This window comes from Gavialis gangeticus, unplaced genomic scaffold (genome assembly GCF_001723915.1).
Source record: "Gavialis gangeticus isolate Ggan-Ray unplaced genomic scaffold, GavGan_comp1, whole genome shotgun sequence".
Classification (NCBI taxonomy): domain Eukaryota; kingdom Metazoa; phylum Chordata; order Crocodylia; family Gavialidae; genus Gavialis; species Gavialis gangeticus.
Window position 1 is genome coordinate 71761993 of NW_017729022.1, and position 17373 is coordinate 71779365.

General features: G+C 43.7%; 1 protein-coding gene across 1 annotated transcript in view; it reads left to right on the forward strand.

Moving 5' to 3' along the window:
* LOC109296410 (tyrosine 3-monooxygenase-like) overlaps window positions 1–1878 on the forward strand; it is a 64335-nt gene extending 62457 nt beyond the window's left edge. Inside the window, exon 11 of the mRNA XM_019515824.1 lies at window positions 1532–1878. Within this exon, the coding sequence (XP_019371369.1) occupies window positions 1532–1691 (160 nt within the window). The 3' untranslated portion in view covers window positions 1692–1878. The remainder of the gene's footprint in view (window positions 1–1531) is intronic.
* The last annotated feature ends 15495 nt before the right edge of the window (window positions 1879–17373 follow it).

The window sequence follows — 17373 nt, forward strand, 5'->3', positions numbered from 1 at the left end:
TCCTGAGTGCCCAACTGTGGTGCAGGGCAGACAGTGCTGCCAAATCTGTGGTTCTGTGGGTGGGATCCAAAAGCTCTGTGGCTCAGAGTTTGATGACCCCTGAATCAGGTGGATACATCAGGCCAAATCCTAATCTTCAGTGCAGAAAACACGATACTGTATTCCTGCCACATCTGGTATCTATGCCAGCAATGGTTTTGAGAATGCTGAAGCCTTGGCTCTTCATTCAGCACAGCTTTAACTACAGAACCAGTTCTGTTAGTGGACACCAGAAGGCTTTGTTCCCACAGGACAGGGGAAATACATGGCAGGGGTTATGTACTGGGTCAGGGAAGGCATTGGTCATAAGATGGGACACCAGTCTAAATCGCCTTCTTAACCCTCCAGATGAGGCTGTTGTTCCAAGGTTCCCATGGCATGGTTTGCTGTTTTGGGAGTGATGCCAGGCTAGGCATAGCCTTAGGTTACAGTGTTCATGTTCAGTTATTAATTTAGTTTTCTGTAAACATTCTGCTAAAAAGTCACATGGCAGAAGAGAAATAATGATTTTCAAGAGCATATCTTTTAGTCAAACCTGAACAGAAATTCACAAGAAAAAGGAAAACACATTTCTTTGGCTTCAGGACTTTTTCTATGCCATATTTCCAAGACCTACTATAGCTGTGTTGTAGCTTCTGGAAAAGTCACAAGAATCCTTTGCTCAGCAACCTAAGGTCAGAGGTCACTATTAGCACCTACTATAATCATAGAGGCTGCTTACATACATTAAAAAAGTGGCACTTTAAACTCAGTGCACTTCTGCACTGAGCTCAGCACGTCCCAAAGAAGGGTTGCTTTAGCTGGATCCAGCTTGCCCAACGTCTGTGTAGATTGGGAGCTTTAGTGGGGCTTTTTTGGTGGTTTTATCTAATAGCTGATTCAGTCAGCTATTAGATAAGTGCTAAAAAGTCCCACTGAAGCACATAATCTATGCAGATGCTGCAGAGCCAGGTTGAATAAACATGCTGCTGCTTCTTCTGGTAAAGCGTGTTTTGTTTTTGGGGTTTTTTCTATAAGCAGCCATAAATTCCAAATGGAAACATTGCCATAAATGACTGGTATCACTGTTTTGTTCATTCAAAGGACAGAGGAAAATATTCTGGGACCTGTAATACATACATACCATTTTTTCCTTCTCTATAAGGATGGTTATCATGGCTACTTCTTATTTTAAATAGAAAAATAACTGAAAGGGTGTGCTCCCCTCCTGAATTACTTCAGTTCAGTACTGGCCTAACTGGGCACATCTACATGTGTGCTTTACTGCGCAGTACACTAATTTACTGCACAGTAAAGCATCACTGTCTACATGTGTGTAAACTAATTTAAAGTACTGTCGGATAGTGCCGTCAGACACAGGTATTATCCAACAGTGGAGTAAATTACTGTGCTTAAATGCACGTGTAGTAAAAAAGTGACAAATTAGGCGGCATAGATTATGAATATAGGTAAATAATGTTTGGACTTATGGATATATCATTTTCCCCCACAGAAGCTATGCTTTGAAAATCCAGAAGCCTTTTACTCTTCGCTATGATCCATTCACCTGCAGCATAGAGGTTCTGAATACACTCCAGAAAGTCAAGACCACACTCAAACAAATGAAAGAGGACTTGAAAAATCTCTGCTTTGCTCTTGAAAATATTTCTTAAAATTTTGTTAGCCAGTCTGAGCCAGTGCCAACATGTCTGTGGATAATTCTAGAACTTACTGACTTAGTGGTGAAAATGCAGCTGTAGGTAGATTCCTAATCCATGAGTAACACAGTCAAGCTTGTGTCTTCTAAGCAATTTATGCCATTCGGTCTTAGCCACATTAATAACTAGTTCTAATATGTTTCTGTGGAAAAACAAGAACAAAATCCTGACTTTGATATGAGAGAGAACAGTGTGCAGTATATATATTAGTTATTATTTTACTTTCTCATGTTTGCTAATACTGTATAGAAAGTCATACCACTGTCCCAGGCCTGTTTAAATGAATGGCACATAACTCTTCTCATATGTGATTTGTAGTTGACACTTAAATGACACAAACCCCAAACTGTTAGGCTTGATAACTCTGTGAAGACATCATATATACAGCCTATGGGCCTGATTCTGCTATCAGTTACTATGAAATCAAAGATTGACTACCATGAATGATTCCCTCACTATGTCCAATAACTAGTGTCTATGGGGTTGAGCCCTAGTAAATGCTATATATTTCAGACTGGCATTTCACTCAATGGCTGTTGTATGCTGCTAGGTAATCTAGTGCTTCATTCAAAGTTCTATTGAAGTGTGCCAAGTATCGTCCTTGGACAAAATATAATCCACACTATTTGTAAGCCGGGACTGTCTCCTTTTGGAATTTAGAGTTTAGACTCTAACGTGTTCAAGTCCCACAAGGCAGAAGTCCAAGGATTTGATTAATATTTGAATTCTGGGACATTTTACAGTAGGGTTTTCAAAGTAGTTCAAAGGAGTTAGACCATCAACTCTCACTGAGTTACTACGAATTGTGGATCCCTAAAACTCCTGAGTCCCTTCAGAGATATTAGCCTTTAGGTACAATTCTCAAAAGTATCTGTGTGAGATAGATACTGAAATCCCATTTCCAAAAATGAGTTAGGCACTTAGAAACCTGTCCAAATTAATCATAAAAGCATAGAAAAGTAGGATTGGAATTATAGAATCATAGAACATTAGAGTTGGAAGGGACCTTAGGAGGTGATCTAGTCCAACCCCCTGCTCAAAGCAGGACCATCCCCAGCTGTATCATTCCAGGCAAGGCTTTGCCCCTTGTTCTGTCATCTGCCACCACTGAGAACAGTCGAGCTCCATCCTCTTTGGAACCACCCTTCAGATAGTTGAAGGATGAAATTAAATCCCCTCTCAGTCTTCCCTTCTCTAGCCTAAATAAGCCCAGTTCCTTCAGCTATCCTTATAAGTCATGTGCCGCAGTCCCCTAACCATTTTCATTACCCTCTGCTGGACTCTCTCCAATTTGCCCACATCCTTTCCATAGTGGGGCCCCCAAAACTGGACTCAGTACTCCAGATGTGGCCTCCCAAGTGCTGAATAGAGGAGAATAATCACGTCCCTCAATCTGCTGGTAACGCTTCTGTGGCGGGTGCAGAGATCCCACCTCAGGATCACAGCTGGGTATTCGTATCCCTCCGCTGTTTCCACCACGTGAAGCGGGCCAGTAGGGGGTGCTCCTGCGGTGAGACACCCACCTCCCTGTGCCCAACCACCTTCCAAGGTCCGAATGCCTCCCTAGGGGCGCCTTATGTCCGGCCGACCCCTCTCCCGGAGCACACTCGCTAGTCTGGGGGTAACGTGCCGCCACCACCCCAAGAATGGACTGTCTCGCGGCCCTGTGTCCTTGGGGTAACACAGGCCTAAAGTCCCACGGGTACTCAACCCAGTACAGGCACTTGGGGTACTTCCCCAAGTCCGGGGGCAAAAAGGTATAGTCTCCCTTAGTCCACAGACCTAAGGGGTCTCTTAGGCATAATTTAGACCCACCCCTCAATAAGTCTCCCACACCAGTCAAAAAGGAGAACTTTATTGATTACAGGGGGTAGGGTAAACTAGGGTACAGGATAGAGCAATATCTAGAAATCCTAAAGAGCAAACAGTCTGGCTGTGGTAGCCTTTTGATTACGCATCTGTGATACTTCCAGCTAAATATCTAATCAGATTGAGTAGCTTACTCACAAGCATCTTCCAAAGGCAGGTGAAGTTTCCCTTTGGAGGCAGGCGGTTCCTAGCTCGTGAGTTTGGGGGGAGAGAGCCAGTTTCAGATGTTAAGGCTTCTCTGTCCCCTGCCTGGCTGCTGTGTCACCTCATGGCCGGAGAGGAGAGACCGCCTCCTTCCCCGTCCTAACTTATATAGCCCCTGTGACCTCATTCACCTGGGCCAGCGGAGGTCAGCCCCAGTTGGCTGTCAGCCAACCAATCTGAAATGCATCACCTGTTACCGGGCAGATTCCAGCTCCCCAGGTAGAAACCCCTTACCCAGGTAAGTGATGCAAGTCATGTAGGCAGAGGGAGCAGGTTTCCCCCTCCCTCAGGAGTGCAGCCAGCTCCAGTTCCCTAAAGAGACAGGCTGAGGGTGTGGTCCCCTGTGTGCTGGGCCCACCCTAATTGAATGGTCACAGCACAGAGATTTAAATCACTGTGTCACAGGGCAGAGATTTTTGTGGAGAAACCAAGGTGGCTTTCTGCCACAGCTTCTAATAATGCAGCCCAGTATGCCATTAGCTGTCTTCACTATAAGGAGACACTGTTGGATCATATTCATCTTACTATCCACTGTAACCACTGTATCCTTTTCTGCAGAGTTGCTGCTTAGCCAGTAGGTCCCCAGCCTGTAGCAGTTCATGGGATTTTGCCATCCTAAGTGCAGGACTTCGCACTTGTCCTTAGTGACCCTCGTGAGATTTTTTTTTTTTTTGGTTCAATCCTCTAATTTGTTGAGGTCTCTCTGAATCCTAGCCCTACCCTCCAGCATATCTACTACTCCCCACAGCTTGGTGTCATCTGAAAACTTGCTGAGGGTGCACTCTATGCCATCTTCCAGGTCACTGATGAAAATATTGAACAAAACTAGCCCCAGGACTGATCCCTGGGGCACTCCATTTGATACTGGCTGCCAGGTAGACATTGAGCTATTATTGACTACTACCCTCTGAGCCTGATGATCCAGCCCCTTTTCTATCCACTTTGCAGTCTATTCATCCAAGCTGTACTTCCTTAGCTTGACTTCAGCAATGTTGTGGGAGACCATACGAAAAGCCTTACGGGAGTCAAGGTATATCACATCCACTGCTCTTCCTACATCCACAGAACCAGTCATCTCATCATAGAAGGCAATCAGATTGGTCAAGCATGACTTGCCCTTGGTGAATCCATGCTGACTATTCCTAATGACCTTCTTCTCCTCCATGTGCTTAGAAATGTATTCCCTGAGACCAGCTTCATGATTTTTCCAGGGACTGATGTGAGTCTGTAGCTCCCTGTATTCTCCTTCTTCCACTTCTTAAAGATGGGCACTATATTTGCCCTTTTCCAATCATCCAGGATTACTCCAGATCCCCATGAGTTTTCAAAGATGATGGCTAGTGGCTCTGCAATCACATCAGCTAACTCCCTTGCTACCTTCCGCATTCTGTCTGGCCACATAGACTTGTATACATCCAGCTTTTCTAAGTAGTTTCTAACCTGTTCATTTACCCCTGTTGGCTGCTCACCTCCTTCCCAAACTGTGCTCCTTCCCAGTCTGGGAGCTGACATTGCCTGTGAACACTGGAGTGAAAAAGGCATTGAGCACTTCAGCCTTTTCTGCATCCTCTCTCATTAGGTTGCATCCCTCATTTATTAAAGGACCCACATCTTCCCTGATCCTCCTCTTGTTACTGACATACTTGTAGAAACCCTTCTTTTTACCCTGCACATCCCTTGCTAGCCGCAACTCCAGTTGTGCTCTAGCCTTCCCGATTTCATCCCAGTATGCTCAACCAATATGCTTATACTCCCTAGTCATTTGTTCAGGCTTCCACTTCTTGTAAGCTTCCTTTTTGTGGTTTAGTTCACTTAAGAGTTCCCTGATAAGTCAAGCTGGTCTTCTGCCAGACTCGATAGTTTTACTGAGCATTGGGATGACTCATTCTTGCACCCTCAGTTAGGTTTCTTTAAATTATAGCCAATTCTCTTGGACTGCTTTCCCCCTCAGACTGGCCTCCCAGGGGATCCTGCCCATCATTTCCCTGAGTGAGTCGAAGTCTTCTTTTCTGAAGTCCAGGTTCAGGTACTTTGCTCCCTTCCTTCCTTCCTTTCCTCAGGATCCTGAACTGAATCATCTCATGGTTGCTGTTGCCCAAGTTGCCATTAACTACTACATTCTCCACCAACTCTTCCCTGTTTGTGAGCAGCGGGTCAAGAAGATCATGGCCCCTAGTTTTCCTCTCCAGCACTTGCACTAGGAAGTTTTTCCCAACACTCTCCAAAAACTTCCTGGATTGCCTGTGCACTGCTGTATTGCTGTCCCATAAGATGTCAGGGTGACTGATGTGCCCATGAGAACAAGGGCCTGAGATAGGGTTACTTCCATTAGCTGTTTGAAGAAAGCCTCATCCACCTCACTCTCCTATGTATAACAGACACCCACAATAACATCACCCTTGTTGCTCTCCTCTCTGACAACAGATGCTTTTAGCAGGCCTATCTCCAGTTTCATACTAGAGTTCTGAGCAATCGTACAGCTCTTTTACATGAAGCATGACACCTCCTCCTCTTCTCCCCTGACTGTCTTTCCTGAACAGTTTATACGTATCCATCCATGACAGTGCTCCAGTCATGTGAGCTACCCCACCAAGTCTGTTATTCCAATCACATCACCGTAACTGTGTGAAGACTTTCAGTTCTTTCTGCTTGTTTCCCAGTCCCCATGCCTGCATGTACAGGCAACTGAGGTAACTAACCAATTGTCTTGTTTTTTCAGGAAAAATGAGGCGGCCTCCCCTGTTGCCCCCTCCTACTTGTGCTTCCTCCAGGTCACCCACTTCCCCGCTTTCCTTAGGGGGTTGGTCTCCATCCCCCAGTGAACCTTGTTTAGAGTCCTCTTCACTAGGTTTAGCAAGCCTGTCTGTGAAAATGATCTTCCCTCTCTTCATCAGGTGGATCCTGTCTCTTCTTAGCAGTTCTTCTTGGAGCAGCCTCCCATAGTCAAAGAAACAAAAGCCCTGCTGGCCACACTATCTGCACAGCCATGTGTTGATTTACAGGATGCATCTGCTCCTGCTTATGCCTTTCCACTTGACTGGGAGGATCAAGACAACCATCTGAGCTTCTGTCCCCTTCACCCTTGCACCAAGAACCCTGTAGTCACTTTTGATCTTCCCAGTGCTCCCCCCTCTCCCCCAGCATTATCGATGGTGCTCACATGGATGAGCAGCATGGGGTAGTAGTCAGAGGGTGCATCTACATGAGGTGCTATATTGTTGTAGCAATGAGCTATGGGGATGTAGCTCATTGCTACAGTGACGTAATGTTGGTAGGCCTGAACCATGATGCTGATGCTACTAAGCAGTAGCAATGAACTACTGTGCAGTAGCTCATTGCTACTGTGCAGTAGGGTCAGAAACAACCCATGTGCCATTGGGACTGTGCAGTAATGGCTATTACTGTGCAGTCATTTAGTACTTGCTAAAGTACTAAATGCACAGGCAGCAGTGTACAGGCAATCCAATGCTTTAGTAAGTACTAAGTGACTGCACAGTAAGAACTGCGCAGTCGGGGGCACATGTAAACATGCCCAGAGGGCTGGATGAGTCTCAGTAATTCTTCCATGACATCTCAGATCCAGGCTCTGGGTATGCAGCAGACCTCCTGAGACAACAGGTCAAGCCAGCAGATGGATGCCTCCATCACCCACAGAAAGGGTCCTCAAGAGGTCATTTAGTTCAGCCCTCTACTCAAGGCAGGATTATCCCTGTTTAAACCATCCTACACAAGTATTTATATAACCTGCTTGCAAAACCTCCAAGGATGGAGATTCTACAACCTTTATGTGTAGCTTGATTTAATGCTTAACTACCCTTAAAGTAAGAAACTCCTTTCTAATAGCCAACCTAAATTTATCTTCCTGTATTCTAAGACCCTAGCTTCTTTTCCTTTTCCTGGATTAACAGAGAATAATCTATCTCCATTCTCTTTATAAACACTACTATATACCACCACAGCTCAATAGCCTGTTAACAAATGAATTTGAAACAAATTCAAATTGTTGAAAGATCCTCCCCCTCTATGAGACACTGGTCAGGCCGCAGTTGGAGTACTGAGTCCAGTTCTGGGGTTCTGGGCGTTGCACTTTAGGAGGGATGTGGACAGCAGTGAGAAGGTCCAAAGGAGGGCCACTCGCATGATCCGGGGACAGCAGAGCAGACCCTATGAGGAGAGGCTACGGGACCGTAACCTGTTCAGTCTTCACAAGAGAAGGCTGAGAGGGGACCTGGTGGCCATCTATAAAACTTACTAGGGCGGACTAGCGGGGAATGGGAGAGACCTTGTTCCCCTGAGTGCCTCCCGGAGTAACAAGGAATAAAGGACATAAGTTGTTAGGGAGTAGGTTCAGACTAGACATCAGGAGACACTACTTCACAGTTAGGGCGGCTAGAATCTGGAACCAACTTCCAAGGGAAGTGGTGCTGGCTCCTAGCCTGAGGGTCTTTAAGAGTAGGCTTGACAGTTACCTAGCTGGGGTCATTTGAGCAGGTGGTTGGACTAGAAGATCTGCAAGGTCTATTCCAACCCTATATCTATGAATCTATGAAAATCCCTCTGTTTTCTCTTTTCCAGACTAAATAATCCCAGTTCATTCAATCTTTCCTCATAAGTCATGTTTCCCAAACTTCCAGTTATTTTTTTACTCTCTGCTAGATTTTTTCTAATTCGTCCACATCTCTCTAGAAGTGCAATGTCCAAAACTGGAAATTATGCCCCAGGGGAAGCTTCACCGATGCTGAATAAAGTGAAAGAGTCATTCCCCTTAAATTTTAAGTTATGCTCTTATTAATACAGCCCTTTTTCTTTTTCTTTTTTGCTAGTGAGAGCTAACTGTTGGCTTATATTCAGTTCAGAGCCCACTATAACTCCAGGTGCTTTTCTGCACTACTGCAGCCTAGCTAGTCATTCTCTAATCTGCACTTGTGCATGCTATTTTTCTGTCTCAAGTGAAGCACTTTGTACTCATCCTTGATTAACTTCAGACCATTTCTTCAGTTAATCAAAGTCATCCTGAATCCTAACTCTACCTCTGCAGTGTCAGCACTCCTGGTTGCTGTCATCTGCAAATTTGCTAATTGTACCCTCACTCTCAGCTTCCAAATCAGTAATGAATAGGAGTGCAACAATAGAGATTTTTTGGGTTGATACCGATGGCTGATTTTTAAGGAGCCGTATTGGTCAATACTGATCTGATTCTGATATGCAGCCAGGCAGCTTTGGTGTGGGGGAAGGGGTGGAGTGAGGGAAGGAGTGTTGGCGGGGGGGGAGCAGATTGAGGCCCCCGCAGTGAGGGAGGGAATGAGGAAGGGCAGGGGCAGATGCTGCTCAGCCAGGGTGGGGCAGGGCGGTGTGTGGGATGGAGCTGCGGCTCATCCTGTGGGTATGGAGGGAGTGGTTCCCACCACTGCACGCACCCCAGGAGGACGAAGAGGGGTGGTGTGCCCCAGGATCTGAGCATGGGGTAGGGCAGGGGAGGGCAGGCTGCTGCTGCAAGCTGGGGTTGGGGACTGTGCTGGGCTCTTCCTGGTGGAGGGCTGGGCTGGGCTGCACTTGGGGAGGAAGGTGGTGGCACTGGGACGGGCCAACGCGGGGGCTGCAGCCATCCAAAAATTTTCTGTAGGCCCCCTGTAGCCCCTTCCCAGCACTGTCACCACCTGCTCTGAGTGTAATCTGGCCCAACTCCCCACCAGGAAGAGCCTAGCACAGCCATTGTCACCAGCCCACAGTGGCAGGCTGCCCCACCCCACATGCAGATCCAGGGGCACATGTACCTCCCTCCACCCCGTGCTCCCTGGATGAGGCACAACTTTGTCCCATGCCCTGCCCTTCCCAGGCTGAGCAGCTCCTGCCCCTGCCCCACTCCCTCCCTCACAGCAGGGGCCTTGATCTGCCCGCCCATGCCCCCCCATGTCCCTTCCCCCAACAAAACTTACCAGCCCAATGCTGGTCTCCAAGACACGGGGCTGCATGCCTGGCCCCATGCATTCCATGCCTGTGTGCATTCACAGGGCATTTATCAGCCACATCAGACAAAAAAAAGCTGATTTCTGATACTGTCAATTTTCCCTATATCGGTGCCAATTCGAGACGAGACTGGTGTATCAGTCCTCTAGTAGCAAAGCTATTAAACAATGTCTGACCCAGAACAGACCCCCTTGGAACCCTGCTTGATACATCCTCCCAACTAGACATTGAGCTCGTGATGACTACTCATTGAGCATGATGATCCAGTCAGTTGCGTCTACCACTTTCACCTAGATGATATCTTACAAAATGGGACATAATCATCTGAATTGCTTAGGCACTTATGAAAAATTCCCCTCACTTCTATGAGCTTGAAGAAAGTGTTAATAATAAATTGGGAAGCTGATATAAACTGTTTCACTGAAATTTGGTGGTACCTGAAATATACGTTCCTGAATTATATGTTGGTCTTCTGGTGAAATGACTATCTAGTCCCTTCCACTTACCAACAGGGGCACCTCCAGTTCTTTTATCTCTAAAACCAGAGCTTTTCCCTTTCTATTTCAGAAAACACGAATGTTTTATAAAGTCCTTTGTCTTGTCAGGCAGGAATAGAGGTGAAGTAAGTCCCTTTGCTTCCTGTTTACTTGCACTGCAATGATTTCCCAACACCCTTGGATTTACTTTCCTTTATTTTACACACACAAACACACACCATTTCTCTTCAGAGCAATTTGTTTCATTACATATTGTAGCAATTTATCTGTCTGCTTCCTGCCAGTTAGTGCACAGGCAAAAATGCTCAATGGTTTACAATAGATCATTTTCAAAAACATAATTTTCATCACGCGATCTATTTTGTGTTGTAAAATTGAACCATGTGCTCTAGCTATAAAAAAGGTAGAAGATAGTGCCAGAGAAGAAGAACTATCAAAATATTTTCTATAGACGGTCTCTGTAGGCCATAGGGTCTTTTTTGTGTATTCCTTCTAGAAAGCCAGAATTTGGAGTTTAGACTTGAGTTTGGCTGTAACTCAGATTAGACCTATATTTGGAAGAAATGAAAGACCTGATGGATTTGTTTTGCCCAAGGCCTCACACTTTCCTTGGAGGGACTCCAGGGCCGCCCACATACCCTTGTCTTTCCAGTTCCTGTAGCAGTAACAGAAAAAGAAATAACATGAGGCTCAATCCTACCACCCTTACACCCTCTGACCTATCAAACAGTCCCACTGATTGTAGTGGGACTACTCAAGGTGTAAGGTCCTACTCACTGGGTGCATCTACAAGAGACATTTATTGTGGAGTGATCTAATTAGCTCCACAGTAAAGTGTCACTGTCTACATTAGCAGTGCTATTAGGCCAGAGTAAATTAAGTAACTCTGCTGTAGGATAGTACTGCCCAACACAAGTACTATTCTATGGTGGCATTATTTACTCTGCCTCAACACACATGGAGACAGTGACCAGGGCTGCTTGGGACATGAAAGTGCTGCAGTGTGGGGCTATCTGCCAGCTAGCCATGCACTGTAGCACCCTCATGCCCTAGCCAACCACACTGCAACACGTTGAGCCAGGTAGGAGCAGCCCCCCGCTGGCAGGCTGAACCCCTGGGCCTCCTACTGTCTGGGGCTGTATTGCCCCAGTTTAACATGCTGTGGTCCTGGACACGTGTAAATGCTGCACCCTGGAGCAATAAACTCTGTCATGAACTGTACCAAAGTTTATTGTGTCAAGCTAGTTTCACATGTAGATGCACCCATTGTGAGGAAGGAAGACAAGATCTAATCCCTAGCTTTTTTACACTACTGTATTTTGAAAAATGAAGACTTAGAGTATGGACATATGAACATCTTACTCCTGGGTAAAAAGGGGCAGGGCTTTATTGTGCATAAACTGCTCTCCAGAAACTGCCCATATGCATGCACTTAATCCCAGTACTCCTCTTTCCTTGAGGGCTAAGATAATGACAACAGGTCAAATTCTTCTCTTGTCTAACATCATTGACACCTGGGGTTCCAACAGTGATACATGCTCCTTGTGCTTTCAGAATTAAGTTCTTTCTGTAAGACGCAAATCGTGCAGTCCTTAACGGAGACCTATGTCAGGTTCTCCCATGAGTCCTCAAAAGCTATCTTGAGAGTAATACCTTTAACACTTTTCTCTCAATGCTAAGTTTGTTACTTCTTAATCTGTATATGAATACAAGAATGAGTGTTGACTCAGAGTGAGATGCACCAACTGTGTGGCTTTTACAATAGCCATTGCTTCATCCTCACAGAGTACCATGGAGAGGCTCTGTCACCGCCTTGTCAATTGTACATCAGGGTGATGGGAGAAGGATGTGATGGAGTCTGTAAGCAAAGACAAATGTCACAGAGGAAAAGAACCAACAAAGTAAAAATATACATCATCTTTTTCAGTTCACATCTGAGCAGTTTCATATTAATTTCTCACAGGGAGGCCCACAAGCCAAGTAAAATACATCTTGTGACGTTAAGCTGAACTAGTGATGAACTCCCCATGTGTATTTTGCTAATACTGACAAGCTTTTTCTTTCTAGATGGGGAGCAGTTAGAACAAAATAGTGTATGCTATTAAATTTGTCTTTTTTTCTGGTATATATCAAAGAAATCTTATGAAATTCACTAACCTTACTGTATTTTTTGGCTGATCCTTCTACCTATTTTGATGTTTCCTAATGTTTCTAAGATGACTGAAGGCTTCTCTATAAATTTATCAGGAATTCTAAGGGTGGCCATTCCTTAAGGGAAATGCTTGATTTTGGGGATTCAGCAAGGTAGCAAGAGGAATTCTAAGTAACCTTAAAACTCCATGACAGTGTGCCATATTTCTGCTCATTTTACACCACTCCCTCATCATGTCCTAGTGGCGAGCAGTATTGCATTACAAGGCAAAACTCCCTTTCTCTGGTGGGAGGCCTTTACTTCTTAACTACTTTGCTATGATTTCTGAAGATTTCATCCTGTACACTGCACAGGGAAGATGCATTATGGATTGAACCCTTACCCTGACATCATCAGTAAAGCAACACAATGGCAGAAGAAAACCCATGAGCTTCCCCCAAGATAAGGAAGCATCTCATTCTCAGCATACCTTGTCCCTTCTGACCCATGCAAGAGAACAAAACAAAACAGAAAGACAAAAAAAAAGTCAAACCCATATGACAATAACAATTATAATAATTCCTACAGGATTTTAAAACATTTTATGAACTGATATACAAATATATATATATATAAAGATCACTCAGCCAGCCATTGAAATGCAACCACTGGCACAGTGAAACATAGCAAGTGTTGAACAACCCTCAAAAGTGCTGAAGAATAAGACAATTTAACTAAAGATACTGGGCAAGATCATCAGCCCAGGAACCTTGCACCACTAAAGTTAGTGCAAAGAAAGTGGGACTTTCTCTGAAGCCCCCCTTACCTGCTGCAGGGGGAGTTCCCAGTAGGCAAGAAGACAAGGGAACAAGCTCATCCCTAATACATCCTCATTATAACAAACTCCATTTATAATAAACTCCATGCTTTAAACAACCCAAACATGAAAATATTTTTTCATTATGATAATGCAGCAAATTAACCCAACCTATTATAGAGGACACCCTGTTTTTCATGAACTTTTCTCTCAGTCCCAAAGGGGATCATTATAATGAGGTTGTACTGTAGTTTCCTCCCTACAGCATCCAGTTCAGAGGTCCATGGCAGAGGGTGAGACGTATGCAGAGGAAATGGCTGGAGACAATGATCTCCAGCATTTTCCTGATGGTACATGGTCGCTGAGAATATTATATTGGTCATATTCCCATTATGTTTGCATTAATGCATGATTGGCAACACATTTGTCTAAGTTGTAGAAACTTCTCTATGAAGTATCCAAATATTTTTTCCCCTTCCATATGGGGGACAGGACAAGGAGCAAAGGACTCAAGAGGCAGCAGAGGAAATTTAGGTTGGAAATTAAGAGAAACCTTATGACTATGAGAGTGGTCAAACATTGGAACAGGCTACCTAGAGAAACTGTGGAATCTCCAACCCTGGAAATTTTGAAGAGCAATTTGGACAGACACTGGCTGGGATAGTTTAGTTAGAGATGATCCTGCCTTCAGCAGAGTGCTAGAGTAGATGACCCTGTGAGGCACCTTCCAATCCTACTCTCCTATGACCCTATGTTCCCTATAATCAAGATTGTTTCAATACATATTTTAAGATGTATTGCCCACTGAAACTATATTACAGATTTACATATACAATCTATAATTAGGTAACGTACCACGCATTGTCTTAAGTAGGGAAAAAAAAGCTCTTCTAGTTTAGAAGCTGAAGCTGAACTTAGGCTAGATGGTTTATACCAATCTGGGCTACCACTATAAAGAAATGGCTCAGTTCTGCTGTCATTGAAATCATAGTGCTAAATCATCAGCTGGCAGAAGTCAGTTGAAGACCTTTGATTTTTAGTGATGCCCTGCTGATTTGCACCAACTGTCCATCTGGATGAATAACAACATTCCCATTAAAATAGTGAGAGCTAAAAGTTATAGGTAAAAATAAAGAAGTAATTTATAGTCGTTGCAATTCACAGAACTTAGTAACTGACCTTATAGTTATAGAAAGGGAAAATTCTACACAGCTGAGCTATAGTAATGCTCAGTGAGAGGTATAAACTAACATACTTTAGATTCACTAAAAGAAAATGAACTCGTAAAGGCAGTATGCCTATTAAATTGTTCAGTAAATAGTCTTTGCTTTAAGATGTCTCATGAAATGACACAGATGATGGTCGCTTTACACTTTTGTAGAAAAGGGAATTAAAAACATTCGCAGTAAAATCTGTAAAAAAAAAAATCTTGTTTTTAAGTATTTCCTGAATTGATCCCAAAACTGATGGGTTACAAATGGAATGTGTGTTGGATGATGGAATGAAATTTGTAGAGCGTTGAAGCCTCGTACTTCAGACAGTTCAGTTTGGTTCTGAATCTTATGTTAGTTCATATTTCTTGGGCTAGATCTAAGTAAACAAAGTGATTTCACTCAACTCATATGTCTCTAGTGTCCTACAAATGAAAGTTTTGAAACTGAATCCGAATCTTCTGTTTAGCTCCCTCATGAAACCTTTTGCTAGCTGTAAGGAGTTAGGTAGAAGTCATATAAATGTCACTTATTATCCACTATTGCTTGTTACAAACTTTTTCTAATTTTTCTCATTTTCCTTCCTTGGCTGATTTAACTCAATAGTTAGCAGAACATGCTTTTGGTATAAATAGACTTTCCAGAAATCCTTTCACATTATTAAATAAAAACATCACTGATATTGTAATTATTTTATTGAGGTATTCATTTCTTCTGATGTGTGCAAGATGATTGAGCAACTCTTTTTTGAATGAGATCCTTTTAAATATTACTGACTTGCATATATCTACATTATCCTCATTTGCCTAGCTGGGTTAATGAAAGACCAAAGGGAATTTCTAGACAGAGAAAATTATCTTTCAGATTGCGCTGACTGCTTGGTCTGCCTAAGAACAGGAATGGCAGCATGACAAGGGCTTTTAGGATAAAATTGGTCTTTCATATGTTGAATAAGAAAAATAGGCTAAGAACTTGTTCATGATTAGCTACTGCAGAATGTTTTATTTCTTTCTTCACAGTTTGAGAAGGTTTTAAGTATCAATTAATAATTATTTGGAACTAATTGGGAAGATTTTACAGGCCTGGCCCTGTTCTCAGTGAAGTCCTAATATGATATGCTCATGCTGCATAATGCCATACTTCCATTACCACCAGTGGGGCTACCGCAAAATATACCACATGCCAACATGAAGATTAAAAGAATACATGCATGCTTTTGTGTAGGATACAAACATAATTCAAAGCAACTATAATGCAGGAAAAAAGGAGGGCCAGTATTGAAACTCACAAATAGCCCTTGCTTATGAGTATCTTTTCCCTGACAAGCTGGAGAAGTAGGAGAAAAAAGCACAGCTCACGTAGTTCTGGGCCCCAGCAAAAAGAATCAAGAAAAATAACTTTCACTAGTAAACTCAAGTGGATTGAATTAGCATAGGTCTAAAGACAAGACTGAGATTTCATTCTATTACATACACGTCCAGGCAGGAAACCTATACAGCATTATAGGTTTAGGCATAATTTCACAAAGGGGTTTAGGCACAGTTTCAGGTGTCCTGTCACCTAGTAGAATCCTTGGGCCTCTGGCTTCCTGTACAATTCACTGGAGAGAGTTAGGAGCTTCAGAATGGGATTCACAGAAGCCAACATGCCAAATGGATAGTCATCTAACCTAGTGATTAGGACATGTTGAGGATAGGGGCCAAAACTAACCTCTGCTCTCAAGTTTGTTAGGTCCCTTATTCCAGACAAGGGGGATTTTCAGCCATAGACCTTCTCCTGGAGTTAAGCACCCCAGCCAGGTCAGTCCTCTCTCATGAAAAAACCTTAGCACCTAAATTTCTGCCAGGGGGCATGTGTGTATTTACCTAAACCAGGATACCACCAAGCATCTGGGACAGCTATTTCATGCCTAAGGCTCAGCAGGATTCTTGAACTAGGCATTTTTCCATATACCTCACCTACACAGCCAAAATTGGTGAGCATGCCAGTCTCAGATATGAGCTAGGGTTGCCAACTCTGACTGAAGCTATTCAGAGAATTTTTTTTTTCCCAACACGATGTAATGTCATTGATTGTACTGTTCAACCTATTCACAATATCAATCTCCCGGACTGCTTTCAGTAGTCATCAGGAGATCGATGCTGATTCCAGTAGACTCTCAGCCAATCTGAGAGGGCTGGCAACCCTACATGAGACAGGCATGGACAAGGCATTTTGGGGTTTGCTGTCTGTGCGACCAACTGTACCTGCTGTTAGGGCAGTCGCCTGGGAGATATAGAATATTCACTCTGTCTGACTTGGAACAGAAAGATGAACCCAGCTTTCCCTATGCCAGAAGAGCACCCGAAGCTAAAGTGCTTTCAAGAATGAAGCCATCATATATCTTTTTTTATATATTAAGTGGGCCATGAGAGAGAGAAAGTGAAAACAGGAGATGAACTCTACAGTCAAATGCAGTCAGCTATCAGGATAGGATGGTTGTTCACATGCACATGGCAGCTAAGGCACTAAAGGCCTGTAGGTTCTTCAAGGCTAGGTGGCAGCCATAAAAGGGTTTGTTTGTGGATCTGGGCATTAAAGACTTATCCTGCATTCCATGTTTAAGGGCTGATTATGTAGGATTTACACATAAAATCTAGTCGAAGGGATAGAAATTTCTGTCAAGCTTTAACGTATGTAATTGTCTTCACATTGTATGTCTTCTGGGAGGGAAGGGCATATAAAGAAATGGGGCAGGACTGGAGCCTCATGGAGTGGAAAGGAAAGTGACTGCTGAGGACTATGGAAAGTACAAACAACTCCCCTCTCAAATGCCATCAAGGCTGTGTGTAGATGAAACAAGGGGCATGTGTGCATGACACTTTAAAGTGGACTAAATGCTTTTGTACTGCATATGGGATGTTGGTGTTTGCATGTCTCGGCAGCGTATTGTGCGTTAATT